Genomic DNA, 16,783 nt, shown 5'->3' with positions numbered 1-16,783 from the left:
CAACTTCAAATTCATCAAGTTTATTATGTAAAAGAAGGACATTAAAGATATGACATTAGAAGATTATGACACATTAATTTAAAAAACCTGAATAGGACATTCTATTTATATACTGTTAACAGTACCCTTTATACTTTGCTTAGAAAGTTGAAGGACTTTAAGAAACTGTCTTTCGAGCAGGACATTGTTAAACTGTCCACGGCAATGTTAATGGTCAATCTGTGAATAAACATCCATCCAATAAGAACTGTTACTATACATAATAGGATTCTCCCATATTCTCTATCTGTAAGTTTTGCAAATCATACCGCCTCCCCCTCCCCCTCCCCTCCCCTCCCCTCCCCTCCCCTCCCCCTCCCCTCCCACACACACACACACAGTGATTGCATTGTTTGTCAAAGTTTTACAGCAGAAAGAGGAGAAAGGCTTAAAATACAATTACTGGTACAACCCTTCAAAACTGGTCATCGTTCGCCAATTCTGTTGCTGAGCATGAATGTAAAACTAAATACCCTGTAAGAGAATCCTAACATTTGTCATGGAACTGGAACACAATACTGTTGTGAATGAGCTGCATACACCAGCCGACATTATTTAAATGTCAGTACGGGAATATTAATAATCAGCTCTGATAGTCTGCTAGTTCCTACATGCGACTGAAAGTTCTGCAGTGTTCTGTCCTGCTTTAAGTATTTGATGTATTCTAATGTAGACTGGGTTTGTTCTGGATGCAACTTTGCCACCAACACCCGCAGCTCTATGGGATAAAAGCTTGATTAGCATCTGCGAAATTAATGTTTCTGAGTACGTAATCTTTCATTTCCCCGCACCTTCCTATCGTTTTTGTGGACATGCCTTTAGTTCAGTAACTCACACACACACACACAAAGAAAGAACACTGATCATGAAAAGGGACTTGCTGAATTTACCATGTTGAATACAGAGACAAAACAAACGATGCTGTTTGATTCAGAAAGTGAATTTTATCCAGGAGAAAACGTTTGCAGAGGGGATGTAGTCCAGCAGAATAAAAGGAGGAACGAGGCCAGCTTTACTAAAATCCCCTGATATCAGCTAGCTTTCAGTGCTTTGTCACTTATACCCAAAATAGACAAGTTTACATTCTAAAGAAGCTTTAGATATCATAATTTAGTGTAAACATTGGAGTTGCTTCTCCTGAAAACCACTGATGGGGAAAAAAAATATCAGTATATTGTCAGACACATGATATAATTTAAACTTGAGAATCTAGATTTAACACTTTTCAACACAATGCCAGTCCATCAATCGAGCCGTGAAATCCTGAACTCGATTCGAAAAGCCACAGTCTGCAAAGAGCCACTGCATCAATCATGTGGAGTAAAAAAAATAGGAGACAAGTTGTAATAAAATGAGATGACACTTAAAAAATCCTTTAGGCTGATGAATTCACTTGACTGAACAGTGGGAACAACACTGCTACTGTCCTGCCACGGTAGGTGTCACAGGCCGAACAGTTCTAGAGTAAAATACGAAAGGCCTCACAAGCATCTGCTGAGCTCCCCGAGACTGAGTTCACTATTAAAGCTTGAATAATGAGCCTCTTTCAGAGAAGAAGCTCCTTTTTAAATTCAAAGCTGGCTGCACAATGAAGTTTGGCTCTGCAGATCAGAATGACCTCACGAAAGGAGCCAAAGGAGGTTGTGCTAGTGTTCTTCTTTTCAAAATGCCGCACCACACGTTGGCCAAGAAGCATGCAAAGCCACTAGGTCTAAGATTTGGCTCTTGTCTCAGGGGGGTGGGTTTTGTTTTATTATTATTTTTAAGGATTTATATGCTATTTATAGTCTTATTGAGCTGTTATTCCTACTATACACAGAAAACGCCTCCAGATTTCCCGGGGACAAATTCCAGCTTATTAGCGTTCAGTCAAGTTGTTCAACCTGAAATCATTTGGTTAAAACACAAGAAGGAATATCAGTGGCCGGGAGTCAGTAAATGAGACAAAGATGTGGAGCAGCAAGTAGGACTGGTGGAATGGACACATACATAAGACTGATACAAAACATATTTGGATTAAAAAAAAACAAAAAACCCCCCAAAGATTCACAATAACAGCGATCAGCGATTGTGTTTCCCACCTCGCTTGAAGGTAGTGAAAGCTTCATTTCTGGGCTGAGACTCACTGAGCTGTTAAGACATGCAAATCAGAGCAGCACAGTTCCACCCTCGATGTCCACCGTGCTCCACATTCGGGCTTCTTCTCAAGTGCCACGTACAGCAAGTAGTGCATGTCCTTGACTAATTCCCTTGTCTGGGTCCATCTGAAAAGTTTCGAGCATTTCCACATTTAGATGAACCTTTCTGGGTCCGGTGATGATGAAAGATACGTTGCCGATTCCCCCCCCCCCGCCCCGCCCTAAATACTTTAAACCCGAACCTTGAATCTCATTTGCGCAGAAGAGAAAACAAAACAGCTCATGCTGTGAACTTTGTGAGGAGTTCGAACAGAACCCTGGGCGGTCTCAGAAAATGATTAATGACTCGCTCGAGCAACATACTGCATGCTTTACCGAAAAACACACAAACAAACCAAAATGTGGCTCGTGTTAAAATATTCCAGTCGCTCAGCATTATTGTGCAGACCACAGGTGTTGAGCAAAAAAGGTGGTTGTGATGCCCTAGGGTCCCACTGGAGCAGTCCGTCCTCTCATCACCCACGCCCATACGGGACAGGCTCAGGAAGCAGGGGTCCATCTGAGTCCCAGGCAAGAAGAAATCTTGCTTTCCAGAAGATCCAGTGTTCGTGATTTGTATCCGTCTGCCCTGAACTCAGACAGAAAACTCGGAGCCGCCGCGGCGACCATAGGTCGACAGCAGCAGCCGCCGCAGACGTAGGCCTGTGAATGGATTGCACCACAGCAGAGAGGGCGGACCTCCAAAGACAGCTTTCATTCCATCCCATCTCACGCGACGTTCCCACGTGGGCTTCTCATTTTTAAGACGTTCGATCTCCTGCAACAAATTCAAACCCATGTGTAAATGAAAGGTTCCACGCTAGGTTATCACTTAGCTTCGCCCATCCTGATCTGCTCCAGAGTTTATCTGGAGGGTTTTCTGCGAGCCCCCATTACAGATTCTGGATTATGTGGCTAAGCCGGTGCATGGATAAAGCATGTGGCACTGTCCAGAATGCTACGGCTTCTTTTTCTTTTAATGTAATGCATGTCTTCGATGTGGTGGAAACAAAAAACTGCATCCTTTTTAAACGTGTTCTGTACATGATGAGCCTCTAACCGGGAAAAATAAAAAATAAAAAATGCACCAAACTTGTGAGGAGGATCAGTTTGAGTAAAACATTTGAGCGATGCGACATCCTACATGAAAAACAGGGAGACGAGTGAACATGCTGGTGAATTAAGGCAGCTTTCTGGTGATGTAACTCATAATTTAAGGAGAGAAACGATGAGAAACAGTGACTGGCCTATGCGCAGCTCATTCACGCTTCTCTCTGGATTCTGATTGGTCGATTAAATTGGCATGTGCACACTCAGAGAATCAAGGTGTCTCAGCTTCAGGTGAGAGCATTTGCTGATGGCGGGAAAAAAACAAATACATAAATAAATGCCAGATTTGTCACTAGGGGTCTAAGAAGTCACTAAGTTGGCAACACTTTTCAAAGCGATGTGCTGCATATCCAAAAAGGCAAAACGAAGTTTTCACATCGTTTCTGTAGCACTTTGAGGCCAGTGGTTTTTAGTTGAAAGGGGCATCTCAAAGCAGGGCTAGCTAAACACCGATATGGTGTTTCTGTTTGAATAAAGTTACAGATTAACTCAAATGTATTTATTAAATTATTTCAAACAGAGAAAAGCCTGATAACTCATTTTTAGGTATCATAGTGAAATATATATATAAATACATGTAAAACTCAATGTCTAACAAATTAGTGTGTGTGTGTGTGTGAAAAATGAAAGAGTTTGAATACTCTCTGAAGCGACTCTTCATCTCAAGAGCCAAAGGCCTTTATCAACACTAAGATTCCCTCGTCATCTTTTTTCCTAGAGGTAACGTGATCCTTCCTGGCACAAACACAAGTCTGGGAGGGGAACAAAGCGTGTGGGCTGCAGTGAATACTGACCGTCTCATCATTGCAGATGGAGTGGATCTGTGTACCAAACATCACAGCTGTGAAAGTGAGGAAGAGGATGGCTTCGAGACAGAGGAAGATCAGGAGCAACACAGAGACCCCCGGAGAGAAGTCACTGCACTCTGGTGACAAGAAGAGAAGAAGGGCTAGTGACATTTTTGCATTTTACACAGATTTCAAAGGCTCATATTCACTGGCTTTACAGGAATAACAACGTCGGCAAAGGGCCCAAACAAGGCTCTAGTGAACTGGCAACTGGAGAAGACACTGCTGCAGAAGGTTTCCTTCCTGAGGGAGCTGCCGACCTGCAGAGGGCAGTAAAAGCTCTAAGAGCTCTAAGGGACAAATCAAATCTGTTTTCGGGTTCATGCCTGCAGAGAACAGGAGCGGGAGACGATCAACGGCAGCAGCTCTGCCATGACTGTGTTGCTCAACTTGTAAACTTCCTCCGATAAGTTGTCACTGTCACTTGTAAAAATAGCTGTATTTCAGACCTAAACTCTACCCTCTGCCACATTTTTAACCGAAACTCATGTTTACAGTTGATGCTGCAAGACAGAGAGGCCTTACCGTTCCACTGGACTTTGACACAGGTGAAGAAGTGCATACCACTGAGACCCAGGGCATGGGCCGAAATCAAGGCTATGTACATCTGTGGAAAGTGGAAAAATCAGTTGCATCTCTCTCATCTCACAAGGTCGGTGTGCACGCTACATGTTGTGCTAAGGCAGCCTACGTTACTTTATGAGCTATTCAGGCGTTCACGTATTTTATATTCCCGTTGATGAAACATTCGACGTCAGGTAATGAATTATTTTTTTACTGTCAACCCCTCTAGCCAGAGGAGAGCAGAGTAGACATTTAACCACACAGGTGACCTTGTCCTGTTCTGCCGTGTGTCACAGGTTTTATGTTGCTGTCATGAAAAATGTCTCAGCCAGTATATGAAGCCGTAAAAAAAAAAAAAAGTGCTGATGTTGACAAGAGTCACAAATGACTGCGAGAGTCCACGTATGTCTGCTGTGCACTATACTATAGCAGAACTGTGAACCTCAGCTTGTTATTTCGTCATGAAACATGAGCACATGGGCGATTTACAATGGGGTGAGAATGTCCAGCCTGACCGTGTAATGTGATGACGATTCAACCGAATTACCAATGAAAATGTCCATTTCTAGAGCTTCCTCTTGTTAGAACTAAATAGCAACTCCACGAGCACGTCTGTGAACTCACAGTGAAAAGGACAAAGAATCTCTGATTCTTTTCTCCCACGCAGTTGTTGACCCAAGGGCAGTGGTGATCCATCTTCCGAATGCATCTCTTACAAATACTGCAGGTAGGAGAGAGAAGATGTTAATGCATAAAGACACCATGACTAATGCTAATCTCTTCAACTGATCTGCTCCTATATACACAAAATATTTGTATACAGATGTTTTTTTGTTTTTTTTTTTTAAAAACACATCTTTCCTGCTAAAGCGTACGGTAAATGAACAGTGGCTTCTAAATGCGTTCTCACTTTGCCGCAGCAGTTTGACCGACCTGCAGTGGTGAGCCCTCTCAGGCTTGATGCTGCAACACTTCGGGCACTTGTAGATGACTTCACCGGGCTTCAGCTGCAGGCTCTCCATGTACTCCTTGGTTGCATTGCCCTTAGGAACTGCACCCTAAGATGGAAAAAGAACGGTTAGAAATGTCTATGCTAAAAGGTCTATGGACGTCACATTGTAGCTATAGCACTGGATATTTGATTGTGACTGAATGTGTAACCTCTGCCTTTCTTTGTTTTTGTATGGTCTTGGGCAAAGTTCTCTCTCTGGTCTGGGAACCGACGATGTGACCGTTGCATAAATGAATCAGAAGCAGTGTGAGTCTAACTAGTCCTACAGTGATACACACCTTTACAGCTTAGCTGAAACCTAATGTTGATACGCTGCTGCACGACCTGCTGCGTGCTATTTGGGAATTTTAGGGCTGGGCTGCTGTGGAGCTGTCATCACTTATCTAGCATGTCAGAAACACTATTTGACCCCCAACTCCCCACGTAACATGAATTCAAGAAGAATCAGTAACAAAGTGCAGAATCCCCCCTGTGGCGTTTAAGTTTGACTATCTTTTCAGATATTATAGTTATTAGTAGATCTATTATATCTATCTATTAATAGATAGATATTACAAGCGAAATGCTTGGTTGAAAACCATGACTACCGTCAACAAATGTATGTATCACTGCAGATTACGTTCACTCTGTTTTGAAGGCTGCTCTACAGGCCTAACACTGAGGCCTCTCTCACACTGCCCTCAGCTCAGTTTCCCAGATTACATCACTGAGCAACTACAAGCGTCTCACCACGGCGGTGATTCCTACCCACGCTGTGTTCCTTTTTTGTACTGCATCTGTTATGTAAACACCAATGTTTTGTCTTCGTCACTGAGTCTTTCCATGTGTCCTCTACCTCTTCTTCACTTTGAAACCCTGCTTTGTCCTTCTCACTCAACCGTGCACGCTTTGACCTTTTTTAACATCCTTACCGGGTCGGTCAACATCGTGCGCAGATGTGAGGCCAATGCGAGCACGGCGAAGGAGTTGAAGGTGGCCCCATTCAACAGTGAGTACCAGAAGTTCTTGGCGGGCAGCAGCATAACAAAGTTCACCACAAACTCAGCGTAAAGCACCAGGAACCAGGTCATGGTTGCACACACCATACCGCAGCTGTCCTGAATGAACCACAGTGTGCGGTTCCCTGCGGTGTGAACAGCGTGTGGACCCCCGACCATCACTCCAGCTGCTAGACTCCCCGTCTCTACATCTGCACCAGCCGACAGCAGCGGGTGGTGCTGCTCCATATCTCGCAGTCGGTGGTTGGAGGACTGCATTCTGCCCTAGCGAGAGAGGGGGGGGGGAAATAAATCACAAATCACAAATATTCCTCCAATGGCTTTAAAATGTTCACAGTATACTTGCACCCCCTCTGCCCTCACACCCTTGATCAGAGTAAGAAAAAAAACTCTCTAATTTAACATGAAAAACATCTGAACCAGAGAAACCGGGTGAAACATTTTTAAATATTTTTTAAACATACTGTATAAGAAGGGCCAAAACACACCAAGCCGACATCAAAGAACTAGAGGCGACGAAGTCTGACTGCTGTGTCAGCTCATTGTTGCCTTTTGTCTGGGCCAACAAGTGGCACGTAAACACACCACAAAGACGACAGATGAGGCGCATGTAGCGCTGCATGTTCTGCGTTTGAGTGGCAGGAGGAGAGAGAAGCAGATCTGATAAACAAAGCAGCGTCACCACAGATGTTTGCAAGAATTAACAATGTGTCCGATAGTGAGTTATATTACACATTATTATACTGATTGGCTAAGCTGAACAGCCAATCCGAGCGGTCTCACCAATGGGAGACGACTGAGATTCAACATGCTGAAACGGCTGATTGGGGTGGGGGGGGGGTCCATCTAGAGCCAACAGTGCAGGACACACTGCAAAAGTAGGACACTACTTAGTCCTTAAATGAAAATAGTTCCACTGGCTCCCAATTATCAGGGTAAAGACAGTGTCTAAACAAAAGGTCAACCTTCAAGCTCAGGGCCCTGTGACTCATGCAGCTGTTATTACATGAGACATGAGTCACTCGAGCTTTATGTCAAGGTCACCAGAGAACATCGAGGACCAGCCTGGGAGAACAGGCTTCAAGATAAATCAATGGCTGCCCCGGTTCCTTTCCAGAAGCGATCCTGCAGCATGAAAAATGCGGGCTAATAATAATCTGTAGACCCAGTTACCTGCTGGCGGCAGACTGCACTGTGACTCAGTAAGTAAACCAAGACAACACGCAGGGCAGAATACAAACATACTTAAGAGTCTGTGGTTTGGGGTTTCGTTGGCGTAAAAGCACACGAGGAAGCTTACAACACAAAAATAGACTTTTTTTTTAAAGTCTTTAAAGACATTTTAAAATGCCACTAAAAAGAGATGCTACTTTAATAAAATACAACATATGCAGTACCCACATTTCCATCAATTTCCCCTCAGGAAACCTTTTCCGAAGCTTAGTCCCTCTACTTGTGTTTCCACCATTGGGACCAGGGTTGATTACAAGTCTGATGTGAGGGCATGTAGTAATTTGTGAAGGTTCAGGAACTATAGTCTTCACACATTGCTTTATTAGTAGTGCGCTGCAAACCTCTGCTGACACACGCTCACCGAACGGTACTGCCAGCGGTGCAGAGACCAATCAGAGAAAAGCTGCAATTTCTGCTAAGTTCCACCTTTGGCAGCTTCGTATTCATTGTAAATTCATAACTACACTAACGTAGGCCTGCGCAGAGAGTAGCTAAGTGGAAAGAGGGAAGTAAAGCTGTAGAAAAGAGGGAAAAGGGAGGACTGATCCCAAGTTTCAACTTAGCACTAGCTTAATTCGCACACTGATTGGTCCGATACTCGTGGGTGTGAGGTTTTGAAACCGAGACAGAAACAGCAACACGAACATCCAAGGTCTCAGTGGCTTACTGACTCGACACAATATCCCAAATATGTGAGGTTTCCTCTGTTAAGAAAGTAACACACACACACACACACACTTTGGTGGGGTGTTCTGGTAGAGTTTGAAGTCTGCTTCTCTTTGCTAAGCATTTAATGAGAAGGGGACATTCCCAGTGAGACGGATGGTGCAGAGCTAAGCTGTCAGTCTTCAGCTGAGTAGCTGCCCAGGCTGCCGTTCGTTTCTGCTTGCATCCAAAAACATTTCGTGTCAGCGACTTCCCCTGAAATTGCTTGCAAAATAGACGCGCCACAGGGGAGGAGAGAGCTTTGCCTCGTAGAGCTGAACTCCACAAACAAATGTTGTAAGTCAGAAGTGTGTGTTTGGACTGTGTGTCACACAGACGCACATTTCATATAGAGGCACAGACCAAACACCTCGTACAGATTCTGCAGTAACATCGCACTTTTGGAGTCTTGGTAGTTACGAAAAGATAAATTATTAAATTGCAAACAGTTGCAACAAAAAAAACCTTTGTCACCCCAGTGATACGAGAAGAGACACTGTAACACCTTGTTCATTTTTTTCTGTGTATGCCGACATTTAATACCCCGCTAAACAATGAAATCAGGGAAAATGCAAACACTTGTCAGCAAATGAGCAAAGTGTGCAAAATAACAGCTTTAAATTAGATTGTGAAGATGACATTTTTCTGCAGTAAAAACGAAATCAGAACGTGCTTCGTTAAACCGGGTTAAAATTACAGAGGCTAGTGTCTAGATCCTAATAGCAACGTTGCTGTAAGTGACAAGTTTTATCAGGCTTTGAAAGACTCGCCACAGAAAATGAGAGTGACTCACTGAACTGGCTTCAGCTGTGATTAATCAGAGAACGACATTTACTTTGCATCGAGGAAACTTGATTACCATTAATTATTACGGAGATGCGATCAATGGGAAGATAATCTGCCTGAAAAGGATCGTTCTCTTTGTGTTAGTGGACCTGACAGTAGATGCATGTTAGAATTTGTGAATTCAATTACAAAAAGTGTTGTTTTCTACTCAGCAGCGTGAACCAAAGGAAAAACAACTGCCTCATCCCTAACAGGCCAGAGAAACACTTTTATTTCAGCCAGTTTGAGGCTTATTGATTTTTCTCTGATCAATGAAAGCGAGGTCCATTAAAGCCACGGCAGCTACATGTCCAGCTGTCTGAGGCAACGGTCCCTCTCCTCATCGCTCTTCTCTCTGACACGACCAGCGGACGCATCAACCGTGCAGAGTCATCATAAACAAAGTCATAGCCCTGTCCGGGAAAATTAGATCAAACAATTACGGAAGCCTTTTATGCTTCACCGCCAAAATGGCCACACAGCTTAATGGCTGAAATAGTATTATTCTTTCTGAAAAGAGCAAAAGGCAAAAATAAAACCATTCCCTGGGTGGAAACACTGACGCAACTTATTAAATTACGCAGGAATTTAACACCGAGTGACATTACACACAGAATCCATGTGCTTTATGAGCCATTATTTTACTGCCGACTACGTAAAAACATTCAATATTAGGAGCAAAAAAAAATGCTAACATATCTTTAGAAGTTAACCACCTGTCTGCACATAGAGTGGTTGAAAAGTGGTCCACTTTTATCAGCAGTAAGCTTTGACCTTTAATTTTTATTAAATACTGTATGAGTTTTGCCATAATTACTATGACTAGTATTTTTTTTAAATACATTGTTTTATTGGTGGAGTACCTTTGTACTTTAAGCAAAATGAAGAAGTAATACTCGTCCCCAAGAGGTTTTTTTACGTCAATACTTGCACTTTTATTAGGGTTCTGAGTTAGTTTACTTCTACCACCTCTGCACACAGTCTACAGTATCACATCTTGCTGCATGTCCGGCTGTGGAGACATGATTCGGTTAATGTTGCTGATCAGTTTAAACCTCAAGATTGCAAACACACAAACATATTTTTCCCATAAACGGAGTTGACAATTGTCTTGATATAATAGTGATTTATGAAAAAAATAAAGGCCAAGTGACTCCACATCACGTCTTTAAAGGCTGAGGTTAACGTTTTTGTTAGTTTACGGGCAAGTTTTTCTTTTAACAAAAAACCGCGGGTAAAACATAAAGAAACGCTCTCTGTGAGGAGACTGTGGAATGTGTTTACTGCTCCCTGGAAACCCTCCTTTTTGTTAGCCTCAGCCAAAATGAGGAATGCCACTCTTCCAGTTTTAGTAGACGCGATCAACACATTTGCCGGTGTTACACACTGCTCTGAAAAGGCAGCGAAAACAAAAGACATGTAGAGAGTTCACCCACCTAATATGTTCCCTTTTCACAATAACATGCTGCGGTTTGAGTTTCCTGGAGCAGGATGAAGTTGCACCTATATAGGCTGAGACCTACAAAACAGAAATAGGTTTGGTGTTGACGTATTTGTATGAACACAGGTACACATGGTTGACAGTTTACTGAGCGCGTGAGCTTCAGCAATGTGACTTAGATCAATGAAGTAGATATCATAAAAAAGACTTGAACAGTGCGTTTATGAAATACATGAAATACTAATTCATTTCAAAGGTTTCTATCGGTTTGAGGTCAGGACTCTGTGCAGGCCAGTCAAGTTCTTCCACACCAAACTCACTCGTCCATGTCTTTATGGACCTTTGTGCACCTGAATTCATTTATTTGGATGGGTGAACGAAAACTTTTGGCAATATAGTGTATATTCTTGCACAAAACAGGATGCGTGCATTTTGTCCTTGATCATTCCCAAAAATGTAGAGGGGTTAATGGAAAAATACATTTTTGGGGGGCATTTTCAACATGTGGCCAAGAGACTAGACTGGAAAATCTTAGTGAACGCATCCTTTAATAGTTTCCCCACATTACCACATGTCTCTCTACAGCCGAATGAGACTGCGTGGTGTCCACGATTTTGCAACGGTTCCCCCCCCCCGGTTCCTCCCAGGAAACCAACCCAGCATCCTGGCTGTTCGTGGCTAAGTGGTGACACTGCAAGCACGTTCTGCGCTCTGCCGTAGACGCCAACGTCGCGCAGCCAAACCACAAACGTGCATGTCAGTACATGCTGGGCGAAAGCTTACTACACTGAAATGTTTTTATACCGTGCACAAAGTGACCGAGAGCCGATCTCCTCTGCACATCGACCAGCCTCTAAATCACCACCATTCTGGTTCATCATCCGCCATCTCACTTTAGTAAAGCCATCAGTTACTATTAGAAAGCTCGGGGCACTGACCTATATTGTCCCCCCCTGCTGCAATGATAACAGTAAAGGTCGTGACTGAAACTGAAACCCTAACACACCCACACACGCACGCACGCACAAATCCACACGTACACACCGGCTACAGCAGCTTGCGAGCCTGACACTTCACATGCCGCTCAGTAAATCTCTCTCGCTCACTAGCCGCTACCGAGAGCTACTGCAGCTAGCATGCTAACACGGTATGAGAGAGACGAGTGAGAACCCAGAGCTGAATTAACATACCTTAATATTTCCAGTATCCTACGTTGGGGGCGTCTTGTTAATACATGTTGATGTGCCGATCGAGGCGAACTCCGGCTGCAACGCAGCAGTACCCACAGCAGCAGGAGCAGCAGCAACACATCGCTCGAAGGGGGCTGACTGACGGCAGGGCTGACCGACGACGGAACTTCCGGGGTTCGCCTCGGCTTTCCCCGCTAGCGTTCGTGGACGTCCGTGAAAATACAGTTTGATCAAACAGCGCCACTCGGTGGACTGTGGAAGCGTTACATCCACAGGACTGCGATAATCTCAGTTGTCCACTCGCGAGTGCTATTGGATAAAAATCAAAGCATGACACCCCCCCCCCCCCCCCCCAACAAAACTTTGAAATACTAAAGTGTAAATATCCAGAGGTGGCAGAAGTACACAAACCCAACACTCAAGTGTGTAACAGACAACTTGACCTGAAAAGTATCACTTAAATTCTTTACTCAAGTTGAAGTATTAAGTAGCGTAGATGCTGTAAAAGTTTGCATAAAAAGCCAGTTACTCTAACTAAAAAAGATTTTTACACACCTTTGAATATGACACTGAATATGCAAGTCTAGTGCAGATTCTAGTAGCACAAATGCTAAACAGGCAGCTCATTTTAACCACTTACTTGTACTAATCAATCCATAATAATTTATCATCATTTATGAAGTTATTGTGCTCTGGATAGAGAATCTGCTACCACATAAAAAACACATCTTTAAAAGCCAGGATTAAGATATGTATAACTTGTTAAGAAGATCACAGTTCCCAAGCATGCAAGATATTAGCGTCTATCATATTCTAACTATCAAGATAAACATAGAGTTTGGGTGATGTGGAGCAGGTTGTGTCCCCACTGTGACAAATGGACAGACTGTAGAAACAGTAGAGTCCTTCGAAGACCTGGGCACCAAAATCAACCACAAACTGTCATTTGTGCCAAAAGCCAAACATGCCGTGTGAGAAACAATCAATGTCTTTATTGTCTGACCTTGTTTTAGATCTTTAAGTAAAGGTGTCTGCACAATTCCCTGTATGCGTTAACCACTGGGTTGTTAAATTTAGGAGTAAAATCACTGGAACTCGCTTCCGCAGCCTGTCTGACCTCCATAAAAGGCGAGTACCAAAAAAAGTACAGTCCATCCCGTCTGACGGCTCCAATCCCCAATCACCTTCTCACTCTGTTTTCAAACACCACTAACCAGAGCCCTCTCTCAAATTACCATAGTGAAAAAAAGGATGTGCAAATCTAAGTACATTTTCTACATATGTTTATTATATTCTGCAAAAAAAGTCACTTTGTACATTTATCATTTTCTCTCCATTTTTTATGTTTGATGCTTTGTCTGTAAATTAGTTTTAATCCATATTTGGGGACAATATAGGTATGATGGATTGATTCTATGATTGATAATGTGTAGATGGATGTACAGGCTACTGATTATTAATGTAGGTTGTTTGTATTACAAATGTGCACAGATATAGTTTCTGATCTACTCTATGTATTTCTGTTAATAACCACCGGGCTGCATTATTGTGTGATCGCCGCAGCTGACGCTCGCACTGCGTCGACATTCGTTTGGACGAAAACGTTGGAAATCCGTTCGAGCTAGCATCACAGCCTTGAGGATTCTGGGCAGGTATGTAAACTCGATGAATATTTTACAGTGCTCTGACGTGCCTGATCTGAAGCCAGTCTCTCTCAGCAGGTCCTCTTGACATTGAACTTTTCCCGTGCTGCTCTCTAAGAGGCTTACACTTTTCATGCATGTTTCACATCTGATCCCCTCAGCAACATTACAACAAGGGCTTATCAGGTAAAGGAAAAGTCTGAGACAGTCTGACTCAGTGAAATATTTAGCTTGACCTGAACAGGGTTCCTTGTGATCAGGTGAGCACTGTTGCCAACTTGTCCTCAACAGGGAGCAGCGGGACATTTTCTGGCAGCCGATGTCACGTGTCTCCCAAGAGTGGATTACAGAGCCAAGACAAAGCTGCTTGCCCCATCCCTGCACTGTGTATGCAGCTGCGCAGTGAAGGCTCAGGGCCTCTGCCCCTCTCCCATTCTGGTTCAGAGCCAATGTGAGCTGTCTATTTTAGAAGGAGCGAGAGGAAAAAAAATACCCCGCAATCCTCTAAAGCAGCTTAATGGCTGAATCAGGGGACTGAAGCACTTTTTCCATTTCCAGAACTCGCCTTTATGGCTAGATGAGCATCTGACTGGCTGCCAAAGTGGCTGCATGTAAACCGTCTACTGACGGTACACAGACGGCTCCTTCTTGGATAAGATTTAGAGACTGGGAATAGCAACCGAGACAAGCAGGGTTATTTGATTTTAAATCTCGATGTAATCAGGAGCCTTGTATCCAATTAAATAATGAATGCTAAGTGCTTATGTAACAAATAAAATCTCCCACCAGGGGCCCTGGGTTCCCACACGCATTATTATTTTGGTGCCCTACAACCACCCTTTGGTGACACGCCGGGTTTGGGAGTGAAATGAAACGAAGCAAAGCGGAGTGCAATGTGTGCAATGTGACTGTAGCCAGGAATAAAAGAGGGAAGGAAGATGTGCGACATGGCTTAACATCAGAGCGGATGGGAGCAGGATGCAGAAAAATGCATTAGGAATATGAGAAGGACAGAATATAAGGGCAAAAAAAAAGGAGGATCACATTTTACAGTGTTAGTGTCATTAACACAGAGGTCTGTCAGTGGAGAGTGGCTCATTCTCATTTGGCTTGGAAGACAAAGCCACAGCTGGGCACTCGTTGGCAGACGCTCTCAGCTAAATCACGATGACAGATGAAGATGTTATGGTTGTTTAAAGGACGTGTGAACGTGACCTCATAAATTAACACGTCGGCAAGTCACTTCACCTTGTTAGGTGATCGGGTGTAACACGCATATCATATACATTTGCCACAGTCACACACACACACACACACACACACAAATGGATTGTGTTATATCTGCACTTAATCGAGACAATATAACACAATGTGCTGCGCAACAAACAAAGCAGAGCAGAGTGTGGAGACCCCAGGAGCGAAAGCTAATGGAGATCTCATAAAAAAAAGAACAAGCTCTTGCATTGCTTGCGTTTCTTTGCTCTCCGACTAATTTCTGCACAGAGACACAGTCTCAGGCCTGCTGCTGCTGGGAGACAGAGCGACGGGGTGCGTCGACGGGAAGGAAATGAAAAAGGGAACACTGGAGAGCCCTAACTCTTAGGGAGAGATTATCTCGGAGTTTGAAATTAAACGTTGCCATCTGACATCAGGTTTTCAGTGGTGAAGACAGAGAAGGAAGGAAATGCCACAGTATTAAAATCTAATTTAACTAATCCTAAAAGGACTAAAGAGGCACTGTAACAGTGCATTTTAGGTAAAATCCTTAAGTGACCGGTTTAAAGGATAATGTTGGTCATTTTCTTAATTCATTGTCCACAGTCGACCTACAGATGCTAAAGTCCTGTTTGGTTGCAGCCCGGATTAGCTCGTTCTTCTGTGCCATAGACCTCGGTTTGTGTTCCCAAACAAAGTCAGACACGCTGCTTACACAAGTCATGACGACATTCCATTTCAAGTGAGTTGGCGCAATTCCACCGGAGATGTCGCCACGCACAGTTGACAGGCTGAGAATGTGGAAAGCGTTTGTAAAAATGGTGGAAAATTCAATGTTGGTCATATAGCGTATAGCTACCTGCATGCGACACTAGGAGCTTCCAGTGAAATTGAGCGGAAACCCCGATGCTTGCACAGTCTTCAAAAAGTCTCATAGGGAGGTGGACGGGCTGAAGGGTGGAACAACAAGAAACAGGCCTTTTGCACAGGAGACCAGTTAAACTATAGTGCGAGACACTGTGTACTTTGATGATGATCATAAAAAAACGTGGCACACGTGGTCACTATAGTAGGGAAGTAGGTCTGCATCCAATAGTGACACTAAAGTGTTGCTGTGGCGTCAATATGATAAAGAAAGACAACAGGATTATTTTGGATACTTAAAGAAATGACTGAACATAAATAGGACACCAAACAAATTACAGTGTATTTAAAAATGTCGAAAAATGATGCATATTCCACACAACTGACCTCGCTGGGGTGACACGCAACCATCTGTCTATTCTGTTAATATCCAAGAACTCTATGCCTGCAAACTCTCCCTCAGACACGCAACCATAACAGAGAGATGATGACGCGCCCTGACCTTTGCAAGTGTTCTCCACAGCGGAATGAGGAGTGGCACGTTCGCCGGCCACGATGGAGTGACCACTGACCCCGCGCAGGCTTAGCCGAGCTGCATCCGCCTTCACCGTGTCCACACAAATCCATCGCAGAAGCCTTTTAGAGGGGATTTTCTTAGAAGGGCAATCTGTTGGCTTTTCTAAAACTGCAGGAGTAAAACAGACGAGGGCCAAGACCTTTTGCCCTCTTGGCCATCAGCTCCGCATGTTTGGTTGCAACGTGCTTTGCTGGATGGGCCCTATACGAAGATGCTCCTATCAGAATGTGGCTTTAGCGGTGCGGAGCATCTTTTTAAATACACTTTTTAATTTATTAAGGCACAAACAAGCACCTCCTTCACACACTCAACATTGTGACAAGCTGGACACACTGTGTTGGA

The 16,783-nt window shown here is 43.6% G+C and overlaps 1 protein-coding gene across 6 annotated transcripts; it reads right to left on the bottom strand.

Annotated features, from left to right (window-relative positions):
• Positions 1 to 4: 4 nt before the first annotated feature.
• Positions 5 to 12,325, bottom strand: zdhhc7 (zinc finger DHHC-type palmitoyltransferase 7). 6 transcript variants are annotated; one of them, XM_067489721.1, is made up of 8 exons: positions 12,143 to 12,325; positions 10,948 to 11,030; positions 6,833 to 7,012; positions 5,678 to 5,796; positions 5,363 to 5,465; positions 4,700 to 4,781; positions 4,121 to 4,251; positions 5 to 2,994 (listed from the first exon to the last, which is right to left on the bottom strand). In XM_067489721.1, the coding sequence occupies exons 3-8, from the start codon at positions 7,004 to 7,006 to the stop codon at positions 2,812 to 2,814; spliced, it is 792 nt and encodes a 263-aa protein (XP_067345822.1). In that variant the 5' UTR covers positions 7,007 to 7,012; positions 10,948 to 11,030; positions 12,143 to 12,325; the 3' UTR covers positions 5 to 2,811. The 6 variants fall into 6 exon arrangements, with proteins under 6 accessions (XP_067345822.1, XP_067345793.1, XP_067345814.1 ...); XM_067489692.1 differs by having other exon boundaries at positions 6,662 to 7,007; XM_067489713.1 differs by having other exon boundaries at positions 5,363 to 5,459; positions 5,672 to 5,796; positions 6,662 to 7,012; positions 12,143 to 12,324.
• Positions 12,326 to 16,783: the final 4,458 nt, after the last annotated feature.

This window comes from Channa argus, chromosome 2 (assembly GCF_033026475.1).
Source record: "Channa argus isolate prfri chromosome 2, Channa argus male v1.0, whole genome shotgun sequence".
Taxonomy (NCBI): Eukaryota; Metazoa; Chordata; class Actinopteri; order Anabantiformes; family Channidae; genus Channa; species Channa argus.
This window is presented reverse-complemented; position numbering and strand designations above follow the sequence as displayed.

What these genes read in the sequence shown, in the direction of transcription:
- zdhhc7 (XM_067489692.1), bottom strand. Translation starts at nt 7,006, where the DNA reads ATGCAGTCCTCCAACCACCGACTGCGAGATATGGAGCAGCACCACCCG. An exon ending in AAGCCTGAGAGGGCTCACCA is followed by an intron (nt 5,466 to 5,677) that starts CTGCAGGTCGGT and finishes TCTCTCTCCTAC; the next exon opens with CTGCAGTATTTGTAAGAGAT. An exon ending in GATTCTTTGTCCTTTTCACT is followed by an intron (nt 4,782 to 5,362) that starts GTGAGTTCACAG and finishes CACTTTCCACAG; the next exon opens with ATGTACATAGCCTTGATTTC.